Source organism: Sander lucioperca, chromosome 21, assembly GCF_008315115.2.
Source record: "Sander lucioperca isolate FBNREF2018 chromosome 21, SLUC_FBN_1.2, whole genome shotgun sequence".
In the NCBI taxonomy this organism is placed as follows: Eukaryota; Metazoa; Chordata; class Actinopteri; order Perciformes; family Percidae; genus Sander; species Sander lucioperca.
Genome location: NC_050193.1, coordinates 16,696,841 through 16,720,529, shown reverse-complemented (window position 1 = coordinate 16,720,529; position 23,689 = coordinate 16,696,841). Strand labels below are relative to the sequence as shown.

The 23,689-nt window shown below is 42.3% G+C and overlaps 1 protein-coding gene across 11 annotated transcripts in view; it reads left to right on the top strand.

The window, feature by feature from the left end:
• Positions 1-23,689, top strand: part of ep300b (E1A binding protein p300 b) — a 34,250-nt gene that overhangs the window by 5,572 nt on the left and 4,989 nt on the right. For 2 of the 11 annotated variants that reach the window (XM_035996795.1, XM_035996789.1), the window contains exons 3-29: positions 643-819; positions 2,799-3,102; positions 3,560-3,673; positions 3,913-4,146; positions 4,813-4,918; positions 5,042-5,170; positions 5,687-5,825; positions 5,974-6,157; positions 6,297-6,374; positions 7,266-7,345; positions 7,707-7,859; positions 8,383-9,129; positions 9,721-9,963; positions 10,152-10,347; positions 10,567-10,718; positions 13,282-13,521; positions 14,357-14,445; positions 15,516-15,626; positions 17,699-17,755; positions 17,957-18,034; positions 18,619-18,686; positions 19,505-19,655; positions 19,899-20,159; positions 21,652-21,817; positions 22,134-22,301; positions 22,409-22,570; positions 23,325-23,606. In XM_035996795.1, coding sequence (XP_035852688.1) covers positions 643-819; positions 2,799-3,102; positions 3,560-3,673; positions 3,913-4,146; positions 4,813-4,918; positions 5,042-5,170; positions 5,687-5,825; positions 5,974-6,157; positions 6,297-6,374; positions 7,266-7,345; positions 7,707-7,859; positions 8,383-9,129; positions 9,721-9,963; positions 10,152-10,347; positions 10,567-10,718; positions 13,282-13,521; positions 14,357-14,445; positions 15,516-15,626; positions 17,699-17,755; positions 17,957-18,034; positions 18,619-18,686; positions 19,505-19,655; positions 19,899-20,159; positions 21,652-21,817; positions 22,134-22,301; positions 22,409-22,570; positions 23,325-23,606 — 4,869 coding nt within the window. The remainder of the gene's footprint in view (positions 1-642; positions 820-2,798; positions 3,103-3,559; positions 3,674-3,912; positions 4,147-4,812; positions 4,919-5,041; positions 5,171-5,686; positions 5,826-5,973; positions 6,158-6,296; positions 6,375-7,265; positions 7,346-7,706; positions 7,860-8,382; positions 9,130-9,720; positions 9,964-10,151; positions 10,348-10,566; positions 10,719-13,281; positions 13,522-14,356; positions 14,446-15,515; positions 15,627-17,698; positions 17,756-17,956; positions 18,035-18,618; positions 18,687-19,504; positions 19,656-19,898; positions 20,160-21,651; positions 21,818-22,133; positions 22,302-22,408; positions 22,571-23,324; positions 23,607-23,689) is intronic. The other 9 variants (XM_035996799.1, XM_035996800.1, XM_035996798.1 and 6 more) reach the window with 9 other exon arrangements.

Here is a 23,689-nt window from a genome sequence, read left to right as displayed (position 1 = left end):
TTTTCGCTCTGTGGTATTAATGGTTAACCTCTTTGCTTGTCAATTTGCCAAAGTTTTGATGGAAGGTGTGAAGACAGATCTGCACTTTAATTGTTAGCGTAACAAGCAGCATAACTCTCATTGCCTTACCACTGGGGTGGTGCAACAGCAAATAGAAGATTTTTACTTTAGATTTAGTAATGTCCTGAAGTTAAAATATGCGTTCGTGAAGTGTATGTCTTCTTGTTCAATGCAGAGGAAATTGTGCAGTTTAAGCAGTTATTTTCTCAGATGTAGGGATGAACGGTTTCATTGGACTCAATTAAAAGTCACAAAGCAACAATTAACAAATCATTTGATATATTTGCTGTGCTGCTGTTAAAATGAAGGACAAAAGTCCAAAGTAGTTTGGTACGTATGTAGTTCTTAAACTCATGTAAGAATTGTAATACCTCCCATATTTCGTCCTTTAATGTTTGAACATATGTTGACTGGCTGCTTAAATCATGATTTTATAGGTCATGAAAAGTATTTTAATTGATTTCTAAACTATTTTTTTCCCTCTTGTCTCCATACGTCTCTCCTCCCTCTTCTCTCATCCTATCTCTTTTTCTTCTCATCTTTCTCATTACATTTTTTTTGCCTCCTCACCCTGCTCTCCAGATGAATATGATGGCCAATGCGGGCCCCTATGGTGGTCCGTACGGCCAGTCTGGCCAGGGGCTGCCAGGAGCAGGGCCGGGCCCACAGCTCCAGAATAAGGCAGGCCTGCCCAACAATATGGCCAACCAGTTTAACATGGACAAGAAGGCACCACCGGGTCAAGGCATGCCTGGGATGGTAAGATTTGTTTTTGTTCAGAATATGTGGATATACTGTACTGTACAGTGAGCTTGTGTAGTTTAACTGAACTCTCTCAGATAGTCTAAAGTAGAGCATCATTCCTTTAACTTCCTCACTGGAACCAGAACACAGTATAACTTTTGGTGTAGCATATTATGGCCAGAACTGTTGAATTTGAGTGTGGCCATTTTGCCTTCAGACGTGCCACAGGTCACAAGACATAAACACTGCAGAAAATCTTTTTAAAAAATGATTTTATTGGCACATTTTGGCATGGCACCTTATTGAAAGTCGCTGTCCAGGTGAACCTGTTGCACCTAACTTATCTTTATCTCCGACTGTATAATATTCTATCCTTCTCCGTGACTGTCATGTCCCCTTGATCACCTCCCATCTAAGTCATGGACCACTTTGTGTTTGACTTTTGTTTTAGTATTTAAGTTAATGTCAAATCTTTCCCCCTCTCTTTCTGTTACTGTACGGCTCTGCAATGACGGCGTTGACAACTGTGAAATTCTTCTTTTTACTCTTTCGTAACATTTTAGTAAATTAAACTTGTCCACAAACAGAACGGAACAGGTGGAATATATAGCAACTTTGGGGCGTTGTTAATACTAATGATTACATTCAGAAGAGCGGACCTACTCTTGAACAGATGGCGTTTATCAAGTTGAAACAGTGATGTGAAGTGTGTGCAGTTAAAGTTTGGTGAATCAGAGTTAAAACACCTGCATTTTAGAATAAAGAATTTGAAAATGTTTTGCATGAGGTTCGTTGTATAATTCCCGCCTTAGGAGTTGTGGAATGCTAAGGATTGTGGTCCCCAACATCCTTGTTTGATCATTGATCCTGGATCCATTTTTTTTTATTATAAAAGAACAGCTATTTTCCAGGTTGGTCTATTTCCATCATATTTTCTTGTCCCCAATTAGGAGTGTTTGGACAATGCAGGGATATGTAGCTACATACCAGTTTTACTTTTTCAGACAAATCTGGAATTGACAGTGAGAAATTAGTAACTGGTAGCTAAATTATCTGCGAATTATCTTTATAGATGTCGTAGACAAACTCCTAGTTGTCTCAAAGGGGAAGCAGCCCGGGCTCAGTCCTCAGGTGACTAGGAGAATGTTCATTGACATGGTTGACTTGGGTGGGATTTTAAAGAAGTAGCAGCTCAAATTACCATTACAATAATCTTCCCTACTTCAGAAAAATTAACCCATTTTGAAGTAAGATTAACCAAAAGCCCCAGAACGTCCCTGTCAGATTGCAGCAATTCACTATAGGTTAGTAACTTATGTTTCCCTGTTTGTTTGCAGATTCACACTCTTACCTATCAGTTCCTGTTTCTCTTGTGTCCCTCGCTCATGTCATGTGCAACGTCTCAAATGCCGATGATTAAAATTAGAGTCTGATGAGTCTGAATTATTGCATTGATATATTGATATTGGTGTATATTAGGGCTGCACAATTAATCACAATTTTATCGAAATCACGATATGGACTAGTGCAATATCCAAATCGCAGGGGTGGCGTAATATTTGTTAAAGAGAAAAATGTGTCCAGCCATTTTGAATTAAGTTTTGTGGTGCTGCAGAGACATGCCAGCCTACGAATCGTATCCAACAGACTGAAGAGAAAATCTTTGTTTGGTACAGATCCTCGCAAAAAATCACACTTCAATCATATAAAAAATATATATATTTTTCAATGAAAATGAGAATAATGATACAAAAATGATCATTCCCTCCAATATCGTGAATCAAATCGCAGTATCAGTCAAAATAATCGCTAATTAGATGCCCTATGCTAGACTACGAAGTCTTGGAAAGATTGATCATTGAATTGATTAGTGTTTTGCTGAGCTGTTACCAAATTGGTCATTGCAAGTGTTTCCATAACACCTGATCGTTGCAGTCTTGTAAATACTCGTAACACTCGTCTATCCTCTCTCTCTGTCTCCTTTTTGTCTCAAGGCCTCTCAGCAGCAGCAGCCCGGAGCAGTTGGTGGTGTATCTGTCAGCGGAGCAGCGGCAGTGGGAGGCCCCCAGGTTGGGCTTAATGCCGTAGGGGCGGGTCCCGGCACAGCGCCCCCTACCGCAGACCCCGAGAAACGGAAGCTGATTCAACAGCAACTGGTCCTCTTGCTCCACGCACACAAATGCCAGCGGAGGGAGCAGGCCAACGGGGAAGTGCGGCAGTGCAACCTGCCCCACTGCCGCACCATGAAGAACGTGCTCAACCACATGACTCATTGCCAGGCTGGCAAGTCCTGCCAGGGTGAGTCAGTTGAATTATGCTCATTGCTGGTTTTATTGTGTGTAGTCTATATCATAAACACCAGGCAGTGTTTAAAGTTGTCATGTATCTGCAATTCATTTTTTCTGTCTTTTGTTTTGCTTGTTCCAATATGATTATATGCCACTTGGTTTACCTTTTTGTATCATGAGTTATTCTCTTTTTAGCTGGCTGTTCAACTGTATTCTTTCCTTTCTCCTTCTCTCATCTGGATGTAGTTTTATTGCACTGAATGACTCATACAGTAACTTTCTTAGTCTCTGGCTTCTGTCCCCTTTGACTCGTCTGACAGTTTTCCCCTTTTCTCATCTCATTTTTCATCTCCCTCCTTCACTCTGTCACAATTTCTCATTTCACTTGTTCTCCCTCTCTGTCCCTCTTCTCTCTTTTTCCTTCCCTTTCCTTAAACGTATCTCCATTTCTGTCTCTTCTCCCCCAGTGGCACACTGTGCCTCATCCAGACAGATCATCTCTCATTGGAAGAATTGCACACGACATGACTGTCCTGTATGCCTGCCACTGAAAAATGCTGGAGACAAGAGGAATCAGCAGTGTGAGTGTCTCTCTCTCTCTCTCTCTCTCTCTCTCTCTCTCTCTCTCTGTCTCTCTCTCTGTCTGTCTGTCTGTCTCTTATCATTTGAATTATTTCACATTATCTACCATACATGATTGAGAATCTTGTTACTACAGTAAACATCTTGATAGTCAGCTTGAATCCACAAATACTCATCCTCTGTTACCTCTTTCCCTCTCCTTCTCCCATCAAACCCCCCCTTTTCGTTCTGTTGACAGCTCTTGTTAACAGTGCAGGAGTGGGTTTGGTGAACGCTTTAGGTTCAGGGGTGCCTGGTGGACAGTCCAACACTCCAAACCTAAACCCTCCCAACCAGATTGACCCCAGCTCCATAGAGAGGGCCTACGCTGCACTAGGCCTCACCTACCAGGGCAACCAGATACTACAGCAAGCCAACATGCCAAACCAGGGACTGCAGGGGCAGCCTGGGATGAGGACTCTAAACACCATGGGTTAGTTTGTAATGCCATTGTGCATATCACAAATGATTTGGTAACCTACTAGGACTATCACTGGTCATGGATGTTCATTCCTGACCTTGCTGAAAGCATGTGTGATTAAATCATTTCAAACTAGAGACCATCTTGCGATAGGAACACACCAGCCGCGACGCCAAGGGCGTAAAGTGTGTGTGTGTGTGGGGGGGGGGGGGGGGGCCCGTTCCTACTTCCTACCCCCTTTCTTTCGACGGCCTTGCTCGGACCACATCCATTTTCAAACTCGGCCTTCATTTAGATGTCAATTACACATCTGTCAAGTTTCGTGACCATATCTTGCACGGTTGTTGGCCAGGGGCTTAAGGGGGGGGGGGGCTGACTGCATCCTGCACGTTTGCGCCAATATCGCGGTGACACAATATGGCTTCAGACATATAAACGCCTAACAAAATACTCAAAACCGCCTCTGCTGTAGTTCCCGCAACAGTAGATGTCTTCCTCACCACATTTTGATTGATGACACACATACAAATACACAAGCAGACTCTCAAAACACCTATAATGATAACCATACCAGATGCTTCTGAGATTACAGCAATTTCATTGCACAAATATTGTTCATTTCCCAATTAAACTCATACCCTTCAAACTATATAACTACTACTCTATAACTCTTTCCAGGTGGAAACTCTATGGGAGTGAATGGTGGAGTTGGGGTGCAATCCCCCAACCAGCAGTCCAGCCTACTGCCAAACGCCTTGTTGCATAGCAGCATGAATGCACAGAGGTAGGACTGCTTTTCATTGGTCGGGCTGCTGTCTTATAACTGACTTTAGGAAAGTCAAAGTTAGTTCTTTTATTGAATGAAGTCTCACTCTTTCATTCCCCTCTTGTCTGTCATTTTCCCCAGTTTGATGAATGATAGTGTGGGGAACTTGGGCTCAATGCCCACGGCAACTCCTCCTTCTGCTGCAGGCATGAGGAAGTCCTGGCATGAAGACATCACACAGGACCTCCGCAACCACCTTGTCCACAAGCTGTGAGTCTGCTGTGTCTTGCAAGTGCCCCCAAGAGATCTCACTATGGCCGGGAGATAAAGAAATAAACTAATTTGAATATTGGATTAGATTAAACTTTGTCGTCATTGCACAGAGTACAGGTACTGAGACAACGAGATGCAGTATAGCATTTAAACAGAAGTGCGGAAAGCAGTTATGTGCAGAGTAATGTACATATGTATATACAGAATAAAATGTATAATAAATAGATTGTGGAATAAACGGTAAGTGGTATGAATACATACGGTACATACAATATGAGCTCTATTAACAGTATGAAATGTGTGCAGTAGTTACAGCAGACAGTGCAGGTATAAGTACAAATATATGTAGTGCGGGTATAATAAGAAATGTTAATAGTGACAAATTATTTACAGAATTAACAGCTAGGTAAAGGTATGATATCAGATCGTGGTATCAGAATTTTTTTCATCACTGGGTGTCATTTGGGTGCCTCTTTCCTTCCTCAAGTTAATTGTATCTGTGTGTCCTTCTTGTTTGTGCATGTGTGAGAGTAGTGTGCAGGCAATCTTCCCCACTCCTGATCCGGCGGCCCTGAAGGATCGGCGGATGGAAAATCTAGTGGCTTACGCTCGAAAAGTAGAGGGGGACATGTACGAGTCGGCCAATAGTAGGGTAAGAAACCAACACAAGCAGAGTGTAAAGTATTGGGGTATGACCATCAGTTTCCAGTTAAGGAATGAGGAAATAAACATATTTATTTTATGCACTGTTGCGATGTATCCTGTAACATCCACTCTCCCTCGTGACGCATCCCTTCTAGGCGGAGTACTACCATCTGCTGGCAGAGAAGATCTACAAGATCCAAAAGGAGCTGGAGGAAAAGAGAAGGACACGACTCCAGAAGCAGGGCATGATGCCCGGCCAACCTGGCATAGCCTCCCCAGGCCTCCCGCAGGTGCCTCCCAGCATGGGACAGCCGCCCATGGCCCCTGGTCAACCCCCGAGTAAGTAGACATACTGTTTTTTACCTCACTCACACACTTCTATGTGTACGTATACACACATGACATCTGTGGTTTTACTGGTGTTCAGTGATCCTGAAGACAAGATCTATGATTCCTCTAACTCTTATCACCCTGTCAGATGGTCCTCATGCTGATCCGTCCATGGTCCGACCAGCTGGACCCAATCAGATGGTCAACCGGATGCAGAACCCACCAGGTACGTGTCTAACTAGGGTAAATGATGTTATTACAAAGGCAGCCAGGCTTACAGAAATGTATTTTAAATAATTGGCCCAGATCCAAGGTTAATACAAATGAGAATTATTAATAGTGTATCCGACTGCCTATGGGTTGCAGAAGAGTAGGCTTATAAGCAATCGTAGTTAATAAATAAGAGTAAATATTTATTTCTCACTTATATAGTGGTATCTAGCCGTGCAGATAGTTTTGCTTTAATTTGTTAATTTGAGATATCTGCAGATTTCTGCTGCCACACCAATACAACAGAGGCGAATGGAACTTTGTTTTGTGGGTTTTCACAGCTTTGAAAAGGGTAGAGGTTAATGACAAGTGTTTGATAAAACTCAATCACAATATTTAGTGTAAAAGTAAATCTCACCAGGTGAAATCCTGTCTGACTGGCTTTTTTTTGTCTGCTAACGTTACTGTATGCAGTTGCATTTTACAAAGTCACCTAACTTTACTTAAAGCGAACCTTTTCATGCTACCAAACTTTACTCCTTAGACGCTACAGTGTCATGATTATCTGTTCAGCAGGCTTGCTGGTTTTCTCCATTTTTGAGTTAGCAAAGAGTATAATAGCCTTGTAAGTTTACTGATAAAGAAACAGGACATGCTATGGGTCAGACTGACCCCTCACGGGAGTACAAAGTACATCCTGTTATGCTTATACACTGAATTGTCACTGAATTCCTCTAGATCATTACCAATCGAATATTGCATTTTTTTCCCCCACGTTCAAACAGTAGTTGGACTCTGGGACTTTCGAATAAAAGGTGAACGCCCTAGCATGAACACGCTAGGAGTGTTTGTGTTCTCCTTACCTCTGATTTTGACATGCCTCATTTCTGTCCTCCTTCACTTCTAGGAATGAACCAGTTTGGTCAGATGGGGATGCCGTCGATGGGCCAGAGGTCTCCTCTTCCTCTTAATGCTCCAATGAACCAGGTTGGCATCACTGTCACCATCTCTAACACAGATTTATTTGGGGTTATATGAATTTAATGCTTAGAAATCACAGATAAATGATTTTCCAGAATTGATACTCAGCCCTCCTAAAGGTTAGGACAAAGTTGTTTTTCTAACCTAAGCACTGTGTATCTCAGCTGTGATTGGTGTAGAGGAGGGTACACAAAAGGCAAAGAAATGAACACCAGAACTACAGTTATATTCAAGTTTACATTTGCATTAAAAAAATCATCTAAAGGCCACGCAACAGTAAATTTGATACTTTATTTGATACTTTTTACTTTATATGACTGTTGGCTGAAATGATGCCTTATATAACGCACACCCCTCTCGTTTCCAGATGGGTATGGGAGCAACGAGGATGGGTCAGCCCAATGCTCCACAGTTACAGAACCAGTACCACCCTCCAGGCCAGTTTCCCGGGTCCAGTCCTGGACTTGGTTCTGGTCCTGTTGGCATGAACCAGCCAGGAGCACAGACTGCTGTGCCACAGGTAAGGGCTATGTGACAGAGTGTCAGTAGCTTGTAACATAAAGAGGAGTTTGATTGCAAAGGGGAACCATTTTTTGCAAAAGCAGACAAAGACAAAAAAACCTGCTGAATGAATGCAAATGAGGACAAATATAGGCATCAACTCTCAGAGCAGCTTTGTGGAAATTGATGGATAGTGATGAATACTGTGTAATTAACTAAACTGTCTTCTGGCACATAATTCATGACCGCTGTGAGAGATGGATTGCATTTCTTTATTGGCTCAATCTGGAAATTTTAAGACTAATTATTTATGTTTTTGGCAGTCTTCCCAATTTTTAACTAATTCACTTTATAGGTTTCAAAGAGACTGATTGGAAATAAAGTTGTTGAGACTCAGGAGTTCTAGAGTTGTGTACCTGGTAAAACCCTTTGCTATAATGAGTCAGACCCATGTTGTTGTTCATTGTCTCTCTTATAATCTGAAGATCCATCCAAAGTTTCTGTAAGAAAGATTTCTAACCTCTGTGTCCTCTTGTCTGTAGCAGAACCAGATGTCAACGCCACCTTCCCTCCCAGTCAGCAGCCCTGCAGCACAGTCTGCCTCTTCTGCTCCAGGCTCAGCAGCCCCTGTAGGCTCCATGGGGTCTGGTAGTGCCAGTAGAGCTGGGCCTCTTCCCAACATGCCTCCATCCTCCACCCCCACCCAGCCTAACTCATACCCTCACTGCCCACCCATCCGAACAAACTCCCCCTCACCGGCACGCAGCTTAACGCCTCAACCGCATCAAACACCGCCCACGTTACCTCGTTCTCAGACCCCACAGCCACAGACTCCCGGCACACCCCAGCTGCCCTCTCCACAGCACCCCCAGCAACATCAGCAGCAACAACATCAACATCAGCAACAGCAGCAGCAGCAGCTACAACAACAACAGCAACAGCAACAACAGCAGCAGCTACAGCAGCAGCTACAGCAGCAGCAGCAGCAGCAACAGCAGCAGCAGCAACAGCAGCAGCAGCAACAGCAGCAGCAACAGCAACAGCAACAACAACAACAACAGCAGCAGCAGCAGCAACAACAACAACAACAACAACAACAGCAGCAACTACAACAGCAACAACAACATGCTTCGCAGCAGCCATCGGGGCAGGCGGTGAACTCTGAGAAGGCCAATCAGATTCCACAGCAGACTCCTGGGGGTGTGGCTTCCTCAGGCCCCCAAGCAGGTCAAGCTTCTTCGGTGCCTAACCAGAATGCTCAAGTGCCATTGCAGCAGCCGCAGACCCCAGTGAGTAGATCACCCTGCTTTCACTACTTTGCCCACTCGTCTTTGTTTTCCCAACACAGACGAGTAGCTTGGGGTCCTTGATCCCCGTTATACTTGCATGTATGTCTAGTTGTTCTCTAACTTACTCTTAAGCCTGTTTTATGGTTCTGCGGAGGCTCCACGCAGAGCTTTCGCCGTAGCCTATGTGAGTGGCCTGATGTTTATACTTGTGCGCTGGTGTGTGCGTCGAGCCGCCGTGTGTGTGAGTGTGTGATAGAGCGAAGGAGAAGTGAGAGAGTGACGTGTGTCGCTGCGACGTGTAGTTAAATTTTTCGAGAGGTGCACGTCAGGCTACGGCGTAGGGTCGATTCGACGCAGAACCATAAACAGGCTTTACTCGCAGGGATTAAGAAACATGCATTCAAACTAAGACGATTTTTAAAAAAAGGCAAGGAAGTTTAGGTTTTACAAATGAATGGATGGGCTTTAAACTACTTCACTTTCTTTTGAGAATAAACCCTTTTCCTTTCACAAAACAGTGGTTTTAAATGTGTACTTTTTTGGATTCTAACTTACCATTTCTAAACCTCACTATCTGTCTTTTTGCCACAGCTATCCATAAAGCCTTCTCTGACAGGTGATGGTCAGGTGTCCTCTCCCGGCTCGGTCAGCAGCAGTGCAGATCCCAACTCCCAGCTAACCCAGGTGGACGGCCCTGCTCCCAGCCAGGAAGATGTCAAAATGGAGGTGAAGAAGCAGGAGGAGGAGGAGGACGAAGGGGCTGACACCGAAGGAGAGGGCAAGGGGAAGATGGGCAAGGGTCAGCATGACGTGAAGGCGGAGGAGAAACCAGAGGTAAGATCGTCCACGTCGACTTACTGACACTCTTATGTGGATGTCTGAAAATCCTGTAAAAGTCTTGAAATATCTAAAAATGATGTCAAGATTCAGGCCTTATGGGTTTTGATTCGAGGTCTTAAATGCAGATTTATAAGAATCAGATTGATAAGGAAATCCTTTGGACACTTGAATCTTCCTCTCAGGTAAAGAAAGAGAAGACGTCAGGAGATGGGTGTAAAGGCGAGCCCATGGATACATCTTCGTTCTCAGCGTCATCGTCGGTAGCAACAGGTGAAGACAAGAAGCCGGAGGTGAAGAAAGAGCCCAAAGAGGAAGAGGAGGGGTCAGGGTCGACAGCCAACAGCAGCTCTCCAGCCAGCGCTCAGAGCAAGAAGAAAAGTAAGTTTGGAGCTTCACTCTGTCGTTAATTTTACAGCTACCATTACCTGCACATTAGTCTCGCGTTGCCAGACATATCTTCACAGCGCCGCGGAGTAAGGTCTGGGTCCTCCACACATACATTGCAGGATGGGTTTTCTGTGAATGCCAATAAAGGCACCTTTTCAACTTTTAAATCTCTTTTTGTTTTCTTGTTTTTCCTCCCTCCATCTTTCCCAGTCTTTAAGCCGGAGGAGCTGCGTCAGGCTCTAATGCCCACCCTGGAAGCTTTGTACCGGCAGGACCCTGAGTCCCTTCCTTTCCGTCAGCCGGTGGACCCCCAGTTACTGGGAATACCCGTACGTATTCGAACTAGTAACAAAACTAACCTGGTAAGGGACTGCACTGGCTGCCATTTTGCTTCAACTCCTCTGAAAACGTAGCTTTTTTTTTGTTTGTTTTCCTTTTTCATCTTCAATATTTTTTTCTCCTTTATCATAGTTGTCATATTTTCTGAATTTATTTTAGATCTGCTTCCAGTTTCTTTAATCTTTTAGTTGATTTTTCTCCCATAGCATGTCTGAAGTTAAGAAAATGAGATTTAAGTGTGTGTGTGTTTATGTATGTGTGTGTGTGTGTATTCTCTTTTTTTTAAACTTCTTGTCATTTGTAAATCTAAGCAATGACTCTTATGAACATTTGCCTTTACTTTGATGGAACTGTAGTGAAGGGCAACAAGTAAATGATACATGTAAATGAGATATACAATATTTAAAGTTATTACAAATTATCATTGAAATTTAGGTTTTTGTGCTGACAGCTGTTGATGTAATTTTAATTGATTTGATTTGTGATTTGACCCCCCCCCCCTAAATATAATAATCTAAAAAAAAGTTACAATATTACATGGCCCAAGCATCCATCAGAGTATTATGCTTAATTAATGAATAGCTGTTTGTCTTTCATAGCACTCCAAACACAATAATGGAGACAATAATGGAGACATGTCATCACTATGTATTTTAATGAGCAAAGTCCCAAGGCAGGACATAATTTGCTTCAAGATCCAACAACAGTTCATGAGCCAATTGCTTTCATTTATCACTTTAATTTGTTTGACTTTTGACATCAAGTTTTAGGTTTTAATTTGAATCATGATTTTTGTAGTTTTCATCCCAGTGTTCCATCGCTAGCTTTCTAGTTCAGTTCCTCACCAGTAGTAGTGTGTCGGTGTTCAGGTTGGCGGTGTGTAGAGGTGGGACAATACCTTTTAACCTCATTGCATCGAAATTAGGGGAAAAGAGTACTTGATTCAGTATAAGACTCAGTATGTACTTACATACAGGTACAAATTGTTGTATTGAAAACCGAGCGACAGTGTCCGTCCTCCCACTGCCTCATGCAATATAAAGTTTATTTAATGCCATGATGAGCGAGCACCAGGCTATTGGCTCACCTCTCTACAGGAGCCTCCACAAGTGATGCAACTTTTCCACTGTTGTGTATTATATAACACCATTTTCAGATAAACATTCAACGACTTACATTGAAAATGTAAGTTACTCACAAACGGTAGGATTTCTCAACACTGCAGTGTCGTGATATACATTTGGCTGTAGGTTGACATTGTAATATGCATCACTTGTTTGTTCATGCGAGTGGTTCCATTCAGAGACAAGGGTCTGTTTCCTAACTGTTGTTGCCATGGTGACACCGAGATGGACCCTGCTCTCGCACGTCCTCAAATTTGTTTTATTTTATTTTTTTGGTTGAATCTCCAAAGCCGTTCTTTTTCTCACCCTCTTCTCCGCTTCTTTCTCAAATAGTGTTTTAAGCTAAGATACACATTTATTGAGCCCCAGCAGGGAAATTCTGTTACATAGATAAATACAGATAAGTAGAGAAAGTAACAGATATAAATAATAAAAAGGAACTAAACTAAAATAAAAAAGAATTAAAAAAAAAAAAGAAGGAAACTTTAAAGAGCTTTTGGAGACAGATGACATGATGAAATGAGTGATGCTGTATGTCGTATAACACAGCAGTACAACATAGAATATCATTAAATTTGTGTGTGTGTGTGTGTGTGTGTGTGTGTTAGTATATAGTAAATGAAATTAGTTTAAGAAGAAGCGGAGGGCAGATCAGGGTAAAAGAAAAACAACTTGGAGACTCATCCGTCCGTCTGACATTTGCCTCCTCCAGCACTGTTGGCTTTAACTCTGCCATCATATTGCCACTCATGCTGCTGGCGTTGTTAATGCCAACCACTTTGTTGCCAAAACCAGTAAATCTCTATCTGCCTGTTGCTGTTGCCACTGCTCTGTTCTTCTTGGTTTTGCACCCTAATTGCTTTCTGGGCCTGAAAAGCTTTGTTTGCTTTCAGACTTCAGCAGAGAACCATTCCCTTCAGCTGTTGGACAGTGTTTTTAGCACTGTGTGGCACGATTAGCTACTTTCTAAGACAAATTGATATATACTGATTTTCACAAGGCTTTGCTTCAGTTGCAATAGGATATGTAAAATGCAATCTCATCTGTAGCTATTTATTTTTAAAATTTTGAGCGGCAGAGGATCGGACAGACTTGTGGCGGTCGCCTGGTCCCTGCTCGCAGTACAGATATGGACTTGACTTTGAATGTAGGGTGCAAAGCAGAGAGCTGTAGGGCAGAAGTTGTCATGTCTCTCTGTTTGCACACGAACCTTCTTCTCTGCAGCGCTCAACAACATTGTCCCCCTGCACCCTCTTCTCTCCCTACTCTGGTCCTGCCTGGTCGACTTCGACACCTTCATCACACCTCCACCTGATGACCCCAACACTGATGATGGTCATGCTCTTCTTCCCCATCTCTCTCACCCTGGTCCCCCGGACTACCAAACCTTCCCACTGTCTCACCCTTCTCAACTTTACCTCGACCTGCAACTCGATTCCGGATGGCGCCCCTCCCTAATCAGGACTACTTTGACATCGTGAAGAACCCCATAGATCTGTCGACCATCAAGCGGAAACTGGACACGGGACAGTACCAAGAGCCTTGGCAGTACGTCGAGGATATCTGGCTGATGTTCAACAATGCCTGGCTGTACAACCGCAAGACGTCCCGCGTCTACAAGTACTGCTCCAAGCTGGCTGAGGTGTTTGAGTCTGAGATCGATCCCGTCATGCAGGGCCTGGGATACTGTTGTGGGAGGAAGGTGAGAGTGTGTGTTTTTTGTTTTTATAAACGCATGTGGTCCCAGAAGAGGAATGGTTTCTTTAGTGAAGACATTTTGCTTTGATTTTTTTTTTTTTTTTTGTTATTTTACTAATTTGTGGTCAGGATTGGGTTTTAAAGAAATAGTTTTGTAGTGACATTTGGGGAAATATGCATGTTTGCTTTCTGGCCAAGAGCTAGATGAGAATATTGATACCACTCTCATGTTTGCTTGGTAAAAATGAAGCTATAGCCAGCAGCTGTTGAGCTTAGCTTAGAATATTGACTGGGAACGGGGAGACTGCTAGCTTGGCTCTGTCCAAAGATCTGCATTCCAGCACCTCTTAAGCTCATCGATAGGTAGGTAAAGAAATGGGTAAGACAAACAAGACCAACAAAACATGTTAATTAGTGAGCTTTAGCAGTGCAGGTTGTTGGATTTTGTAACTTTTGGACAGAGCCAGACTAGCTGCTTCTCTTTGTTTCCAGTGTTTATGCTAAGCTAACCAAGCTGCTGGCTGTAGTCTAATATGTAACAGACACTTGGAGAGTGGTATTGATCTTCTCATCTACCGTAAGAAGAAAGTAAAGAGTAGTTCCCAAAATATCTAACTATTATAAGAGCTTAGATTAGGGTAAGGTTTAGGTTATGCGTGACCACATAAATGAGTCACAGAAGTCGTACTAACATGCAAGTGTGTTTTGAGCTATGAGTTTGTCGTCATTGTGGATCAAAGTACTGTATGCTTGTGTGAGGAGTGTATTTATGAGATGCGTTTTCCTCAGATAACAGGTCTGCAAACAACTTCTCTTTTTTTGTCTCTTTATTGTTGCAGTATGAGTTTTCCCCCCAAACTCTATGCTGCTATGGAAAACAATTATGCACCATCCAACGTGACGCTGCTTATTTTAGCTACCAGAACAGGTAAGGGCTTTCGATACATTGGAACGCACGCAGATAGCCTTCAGAAAGTATTGTCGACATTTAGACATTTGCTGTGAAAATGCAGCCAAGGAGATCAGCTTACAGTATGTGTCTTGTTGTATTTTGCACATTGATTATATTTTCTACATGCAATCAGTGCAATCACAGATGAGTTTTAATTTGGCTTCCAATGGTTACAATGGCAACATTTTCCATCTTCATAGTTCAACGTTTTAATTTTCATTATGTGGTCATTCATAAAGTGGGCTCCTGTCTTCTTCAGTAGTTATTCTTTATTTGTTGCACCATTGTTTCCCACTGAGTAAATTTACGTGCACAACACATGACGGCTTGTGTTTTCTGATAAATTTGCATAAATAAACAGAGGGCGGGGGGATCCATTCTCACCACCAGAAGAAAGGTTCCCACTTTTTAAATGAACTAAAAGGATGATGGGTCTCTCGTTGCTTTGCCATTTATTTTTTTCCTCATCCACCCTATCATGTTCAGAGACTCGTATCCTCACCCCCCCTCCTCCTTCACAGCTCCTAGTGGTCTCTCATGTTGCTGTAATGTTGTTGTTGTTTACCACTGGACGTCTGACGCTAATCTTTGCTTTGCCTTGGCTCTCTGTCCTCTGTTGGTTGTTCACATCCTGTCCGTCCCTCCCTCCTCCATGTCCCCCCCCCTCTCCCTCTCTGTCCCCTCCATTGTCCTCGTCTGACCTGTAACGATTTATTTCACGCTTTTTTAATATTCATTTTGACCTCCCTTCCCCATCTCCGTCCCCCCCCTTCCCTTCTCTCCCTCCTTTTTTAACGCTTGTGATGTCTGCATTGGCCTGTTTTGGTGTGACCAATCATCCACTCCAAAATTTATGCGCAAAATCAAAACACCCGCCCACACAAAAACCCTGCATCACGATTGGCTGCTTCCTCCTGGCGACGACCTACCTTGCCCTCTGCCTCCTCCTGTGTGTGCGCCCCCTGGCCTGTCCTGCCCTGCCCTGATTGGCGGCTGCTTCTTCGTGCCCTCTCTGTGATTGGCTGTGCTGATGACGAATGGTGTAGTTCACCAAAATATGGGCTTCTTGCTGACAGGTACCACTTCTGTGAGAAGTGTTTCAACGAAATCCAGGGCGAGAGTATTTCCTTGGGGGACGACCCCTTGCAGCCTCAGACGTGAGTACCCTCAAAATCCTGCCTTCCTCTCACACACAGCTCTCCCACCCCCCATCAAAACTGAGAGGTTCTCAAGTAATGCTTGTCCAGACGAGCAGTTATGCAATTCTGGTATTAGAAGCATCAAAGATTGAATGTGCCAGCTGTTATAAGCTCTCCATTCTTTGAATATCTAATCCCCAAACTCTTGTTTAATAAGACACCACACAAGCATTAATTTAGGGTTAAGATAAGATGAACCTTTATTGATCCAGCATCCAAGGACAGCAATAGTACAGATAGAGAAAGTGAAAAAGAGAAATAAGAGGTATATAAAAAAAAAACTAAACTAAAATAATAGAAATAAAAAATACAACATTTACAAGAGCATATGGAAACAAAGATAGCAAAATAAAGTGACAGTGGTTAGGATGTGACCTTTTTTATTTCCCCTTAAGTACTTTTAGGGTAAGAAAAATCATCTTATTATACTTATCATAGTATTGTTTGACTGACAGTGTCACATATATATTCGGTAGCAGCTTATTCCAGTCAGTCATTGAAGCTATATGGTGTTTACACTGAGTGAAATATTCAAACCCGAGGCTTGTTTTTTTATGGCTGCACCACTTCATCAAATTGAAATATTAAACTGTAGACATCTTGTGCATAATTTCTCCCAACGCGTTACATATTTGGTATGTTTGGGAACTTTTGGGATCTTTGCTAGAATTCTGAAGTAAAGTTCTGTTGAGCTGCAGCCGTTTAGTTGAATTAATTAGCAACTATTTTGATAATGGGTTAAGTCATTTTTTTGAAGTAAAAATGCCAAACATTCCCTCGTTCCAGCTTCTCCTGTGTGAAGATTTGCTGCTTTTCTCTGTGTTATATCCATGTAAATTAAATGTCTTTGTACTGTTTGTTGGACAAAATAAGACATTTGATGACATCACCTAGTGCTCTGTGAAAGTGGACATTTTTCACTGTTTTGTAACCTTTTATAGTCCAAACAGATTGATCGATAATGATAATAACCAATGGCTCAGCTATAGTTTTGACTGGAGATTGCCATTTGGTTGAAATGTTTAAAATAAATCTAAAACAATACATAAGATAAAAGAAAACTTGAATACATAAAGTCCTCTTTTCTTATTGGGTGATTTCATCTTTGTCATATAGTTTAATTCTTTCAGTATTTCACATCACCATCATATAGTAGCCATGTTATATTTAAAACTCTTACTCTGACAAGAGTTCACTTCTCTTATCTTAGGCATGGGATAAATAATCAGTACGTAGTGCTGAAATATATATAATATTTATTTGTGGGCACATTATTTATTTCAATACACATTTTTATGAATTGAAGATATTGGATTCTGCACGCAGCCTGGAGTCATAAAGCTACAGTAAATGTTATAAAACAAACTGAGCATATCCTGACAGTACTACATATCTGTGATAATCTGTGAACAAATCACGTTCCTCTGCCTTCTCCTGGCGCTCCTAGTGGCATAAGGAAAACAACCAATCGGAGCAGAGGAGTCTAACGCGGTATCAATGACTGCTGCTGAACTGCTGTTAAACTGTAAAACTAAGTAGCGCTGATCAAATATGAATCAGGATTATGTTATGTTGCATAGCCTATTTCAAGCTTTAAATGTTTTCAGAAACCTATGTTGGTGTACTCTTTACTTGTAATATGAGAATGTTTGTTTTAACCAGTGCTGTGATTTTAGCTTAACTCTTCAACATTTGATCAGTGCTGCCTAGTTTGACAGTTTGCAGCAGTTCATAATTCATTGATGCTGCGTTAGAGACTACTCGGCTCTGATTGGTTGCTAATCTTCGGGCGCGATGGAATCTTGCAAATGCCATTAGGAGCACTAGGAGGTGGCAGAGGAACGTGATATTTATAAAAAAAAATTTTGGCAGATAATCTTTTTCGTGTGCTACAGTCAGGATATAGTGACAGTTTCAGCAAATATGATAAAAAAAACTTTCTTTTTATAAAAGTGACCTACTGCAGCTTTAAGAGGATTACCTTGTGTCTGTTGCAGTGGTTTATTTTCTGATTTTTTTTTTCCCCACAGGTCCATCAACAAAGAGCAGTTCCAACGGAAGAAGAACGACACACTCGACCCTGAGTTGTATGTTCGCTTCTTATTTCTCTTTATAATTATTTCGCACCATCTCTGTGATGATGGAAGATCAATGATTTTATGTATTTAGTTAAAATTGCATCTTGCTTTTAGATAAAAAAAAATTTGAGCCATTTGAATTAGGTTATATTATATATAAATAATGTGAGTTATTATATTGGCTGTCTCTTGTCTCCTCTCCCTTCTCAGACTTGTGGAATGTAATGACTGCGGTCGTAAAATGCACCAGATCTGTGTCCTGCATCATGATACCATATGGCCGTCGGGGTGAGCCAGCTATCAAACACACATTCTGTACATTCTGTTACATGGCTGGGTCTGGTGGGGGGGGGGGGGGGGAAGTGGCCTTTTGTATTCATTGAAAAGCTTTAGAATAATCCAGATCATCAATAAATGTAGTGAAAACAGTTCAGTCCTAACACACATGAATACACATTTCCATGTAGCTTTAGATGTGCTGTGTTAAGATAATTGTTAAGAAAGCTCACAAAGTTTCAACATATTGAGGTGCAATTCGGACAAAGTGTTGAAACTGAGAATATGTATGAGACTTGGTCAGGACAGAACATGTCAACAGATGTTCATGCAAACAAAGTTCTGCAGCTCGAGTGTAGAGTAAGTCCCTAATTCCCTAAAGTTTGATCTCCCTTCATGTGTGGTCTGTTTGTAATTAAAAGATGCAAGTAATTACAGAGTCATTAAAGCGGTTTAAAGAAAGGCAGACTGACATGAAAGAATGAAGTCTTCTCTTGATTAAAGCCACTTAATCATTCTCATTGGTGTTGATTGTGACAGGGCTGAATGTAACTTGCAAATGTAACATTCACTATTTACTTTCTCCCCAACCACAGCTTTGTATGTGACAACTGCCTCAAAAAGGCCAATAAGACGCGGAAAGAGAACAAATATGCATCCAAAAGTAAGTGGATTAATGCTGAGCTACAGGCTTATTTCATGTCTTGTGTTTCGCGGCCCTGCCTGCCTCCTTTCCTTCGTTTAGACTGTCATTGTGTTTTTGCTTTAATATCAACATTTAAAACAAGCTCTTTACTTTCTATTGGATATTTACAAATCATTCCACTCCCTAATACTTTTTAAGGGTTTTTGGGGCTCAAAATCAGTCATCAGGATTTGTGCTTTTGACTGAGACCAATGTATGATATTAAATGGAATACTCCAACATTTTGGGAAATACACTTATTAGATGTCTTGCCAAGAGTTGGGTGAGAAGATTGATACCACTCGCATGTCTCGACGTCACCGTGAGTTTGCAAGGCAACCGGCAGAGACTCCAAAAATGGCCAGGCACATTAACTTCGTAAAACCACAACATGTGGTTTTTACACTTCAGTTTTTGTACAGATTAAACAAACAAGATACAACAATACATTATTAGTGAGCTTTAAAGGTGCTGGTAGTTTTGACAACAGAAATGTTGATCTGTTCCTTTTAAACTTTAGCTGCTGCACTTGTGTGGAGCTCTGTTTACGGGCTGATGAGGAAAATGACCTGTTAATTGTGTGTAGTCAGATACGAGATCTGTCCCTCCACTGTTAAAAAAAAAAGCCCTTCTATAAAAGTCCAGGCAGAGGGTGATAATGGTGATAAAATGGCTATAGTTACAAGTGAAGTTAGCATAGACACATACAGTACATATCACTCACATCTCTCTTGTCTTTTCCCACCCTTCTCTGTATTCCACCTCTCTTCTTTTATCCTTCATACTGTCTTTTGCAGGACTTCCTCAGACCAAGTTGGGGTGCTATTTGGAGACACGAGTGAATGATTACATCAAGCGGCACAATCTCCCTGAAGCTGGCGATGTCACCGTCCGTGTGGTGCATGTCTCAGACAAGGTGGTCGAGGTCAAGCCGGGCATGAAGTCCAGGTAGGAGGGAGGGAGGGAATATATATTATATATAACATATTTAGGATGATGGCTTTTAGTTCCCACCAATACATTTTTTTTACTAAATACAGTAAAGTCATTGTGTTGTCTAGGTAATTTGAAAAAGTAAAATATATAATATTAGTGCCCATTCATAATCCATTTCGGAAAATTCACCAGTGTTTTTCACAAAACTTGGATTCCATAGCCGTTTTCCTCACCCTGGCTGTTTTTTCCCTCCAGGTTTGTCGACAGTGGAGAGATGTCGGAGTCATTCCCCTACAGGATGAAAGCCCTGTTTGCATTTGAGGACATCGATGGAGCGGATGTGTGTTTTTTTGGCATGCACGTTCAAGAGTACGGCTCAGACTGCCCGCCTCCCAATCAGAGACGAGTGTACATCTCTTACCTGGACAGCGTGCACTTCTTCCAACCTCGAGTCATCAGAACTGGTGTCTACCACGAGATCCTGATAGGCTACCTGGAGTATGTCAGGAGGCAGGGGTAAGAGAAAAGTTTAGTCTCAAACTAGAGATGGTCCGATACCATTTTTTGCTTCCAGATTCTGATACCTGAACTTGCGTATCGGCCGATACCGAGTACCGATCCGATATCAGTGTGTCATATATTTTATTATGTTTTAACATCTACATACTACTATCCCGGTATGGATGTGATATGATTTCTATCTTTGTCAGTCTGGCTCAGGTTAAACTCTTTGTGAAACATGAACAATGAACGCCCCAGAACTTTCTTTTATTATCCAGTCAGTTATAACGGAGAAAGAACATAAACTACTTTTACATAAATTTTCTTGAGGGCTTTATTGCGTGATATCGGATCGGTGCATAAACTGCAGTACTTCCCGAAACCGATACCAGCGTTTTAGGCAGTATTGGAGCTGATACCGATACCAGTATCGGTATCGGAACATCTCTATCTCAAACATAATGCTTGCAAGAGACCCAAACTAAGCAGCTGAAATCAGTTCTGAGATTTCTCTAAATAGAAACTTAAGCATTATAGCTACACAGGTGTTTAAATATGAGCCCAGTATGCAGTGAGAAGTGTGTTCATTAAGATAAGTTTATGGTAGCTACGGTGTTCCCGGCGCAAGATGCTGGCGCCACAAAATGACGTCACCACGGCTGTCGTTTCCAACACAAAGGCTCCGCAAGCTGTCGGGGCACATGGTCGTGCACCTCTGAATTTTTGTAACTACCGCCCCCTGCGCTTTCAGTTCAACACGGTCGGCTGGGAAGAGCAGGTTCGCCAAACATCTGTGTGATTCTCCATGTACAGACCACAGGGAGTCAAACAGCCTTAAATATGTGGTCAGAGAGAGACACCACACTGGGAAAAGAAGAAACCTTTTGCTGGAGGGTATGGGAAAAACATGAGAGATCGTTTTGTCAAAGCTAAAAAAAAAAAGAACGGCTTCATGGAAAGTGTTCTTAACAGTGTTACTGGCAGACCGTCATTTCGATTTGAAGATGGACAGTCATATTAATGATTAGAGGAGATAAATGTAATGTTCCGCGGTACGTCGGTGATTATCGTGGATATGTTTACTATTGTTGCCAGGCAGTCTGCTTTCCTCAACTTCCACTTCTTCTCTACTACTTGCTCTTTCACAGATTATTTAGTTTGTACTCCCTCTGGTGTTTCGGAGAATAACGCACAGAACAATGCCTTAAGCATGAACGTCTCCGTGCATGCTCATAGCGCGCGCCATCTACGGAGGCCCGCGCTAGTATATCCACGCCTCAGGCTTTGCGTTCCAGGCGCTGCTACAGACCGCTTTCAGTGCATGAAAATGAGGAGCAGGCAGATGGAATGTAAAATATATATATATATATATATATCTATATCTATCTCTATCTCTCTCTCTCTCTCTCTCTCTCTCTCTCTCTCTCTCTCTCTCTCTCTCTCTCTATCTATCTCCACCCATTTACCTCTTTTCTATTGAACACAACGCCATGTCTCCCTGTGTCAGGTATACAACGGGTCACATCTGGGCCTGTCCACCCAGTGAAGGGGATGATTACATCTTTCATTGTCACCCAGCGGACCAGAAGATCCCCAAGCCAAAACGGCTGCAGGAGTGGTACAGGAAGATGCTGGACAAGGCTGTTGCTGAGCGTATCGTCCACGATTACAAGGTGAGAATTGCTTTCAGTTTAGCTATTGTACCAACGATGTGAGCTAGTGCATTAATCACTGCAGAAAACCGTCACGTCCCAAGACATTGACTCATCCATAGTCCCTAACGTTGTCAGACTGTGGCACAATATGAAGACTTGTCTTTCTTTTGTAATTTTTACTCTTAAAAACCTGTCACAAACCTCTTACGAACCCTGTCACAAATATACGTCAAAAACCTCAAAAGTATGTTTTGCTAAACTAAAAAAAAAGAAAAGCTAATAAGGACATTAAAGGCATTATAAGCATTTGAACCCTTATCTCTTTGTCCTTCAGGACGTCTTCAAGCAGGCAACAGAGGACCGGCTGACCAGTGCCAAAGAGCTGCCATACTTTGAAGGTGACTTCTGGCCCAACGTACTGGAAGAGAGTATCAAGGAGCTGGAGCAGGAAGAGGAGGAGAGAAAGAGGGAGGAGAACAGTACCTCCAACGAGAGCACAGATGTGAGTAGAATAAGAGTCCACATGTAATCATCACTTCCAGGATCACAAAAAATGGATGTTTGTCACGGCAGTGCTATGTATTGAAACTGACATTAAAACATTTTCAGATCACAAAAGGAGACAGCAAGAATGCCAAAAAGAAGAACAATAAAAAGACAAGCAAGAACAAGAGTAGCATGAGCCGAGCCAATAAGAAGAAACCAGGGATGCCCAATGTTTCCAACGACCTTTCCCAGAAACTCTACGCCACCATGGAGAAACATAAAGAGGTATGCAAGTCTAATTTGATTATAGCAATAGCTGGCTACTCTTTTATTTGATTATATCATCGGAGTTAGCATGTTGACTCCACTCTGTGAATGCAGATTGTTAAAATTCTGCATTTTTAAGCAGCTGTCGCTGTTGCACCGGTGTTGCGGCTGTATTGAAATATTCAGCTGTTGTATTGCAGACTAGGTTCAGCTTAAGGGGGTTTGTGAGCAGTTTCCAGAACAGAAGTACTCAATATCCAGAAAATGCAGAAAAATGCAATTCAAAAGACAATGGGTTTATTGGGGTCTCAAAGGGTTAAAGAGGCTATAATCGATATTTTTTTTATATCAACAATGGATCACGATGTGGCCGGGTTGGATCAGTGGGTAGAGCAGGCGCACATATACTTGAAGGTTTATACCTCGACGCAGAGGTCCAGGGTTTGAATCCGACCTGTGACGATTTCCTGCATGTCTTCCCTCTCTCTCCCCTTTCTCACCTAGCTGTCCTGTCAAATAAAGGTGGAAAAGCCCAAAAAAATCTTAAAAAAAACAAAACAATGGATCACAAATACTTGTCTGTGAAAGGTAGTGATGAAGGTAGTCGTAGTGATAAACCCACAGAGATAAAAATTCAGAGATAGAACTTCAGTAATAGGATTTTCCTGAACGTACGTATTAATCTAAACTCAAATTTTATAAAAGCCTGTCTGTACGTGCAAGGCCTGGTTCACACTTCTTACAGCTGATCCTCTCCACTCTTAATTCCCAGGTGTTCTTTGTCATCCGCCTCATTGCTTGCCCCACCGCCAACTCGCTGCCCCCCATCACTGACCCTGACCCCCTCATGGCCTGTGACCTGATGGATGGCCGCGATGCCTTCCTGACTTTGGCCAGGGACAAGCACCTGGAGTTCAGCTCTCTCAGGAGGGCCATGTGGAGCACCATGTGTATGTTGGTGGAGCTGCACAACCAGAGCCAGGACCGCTTCGTCTACACCTGCAATGAGTGTAAACACCACGTGGAAACCCGCTTCCACTGCACCGTCTGCGAGGTGAGAATTGAGACTGTTTCTTTAGGTGTAACAGTTGCACAATGCGCAACAACAAAATATTGCAAAAAAGGCTGTTTGGGTGG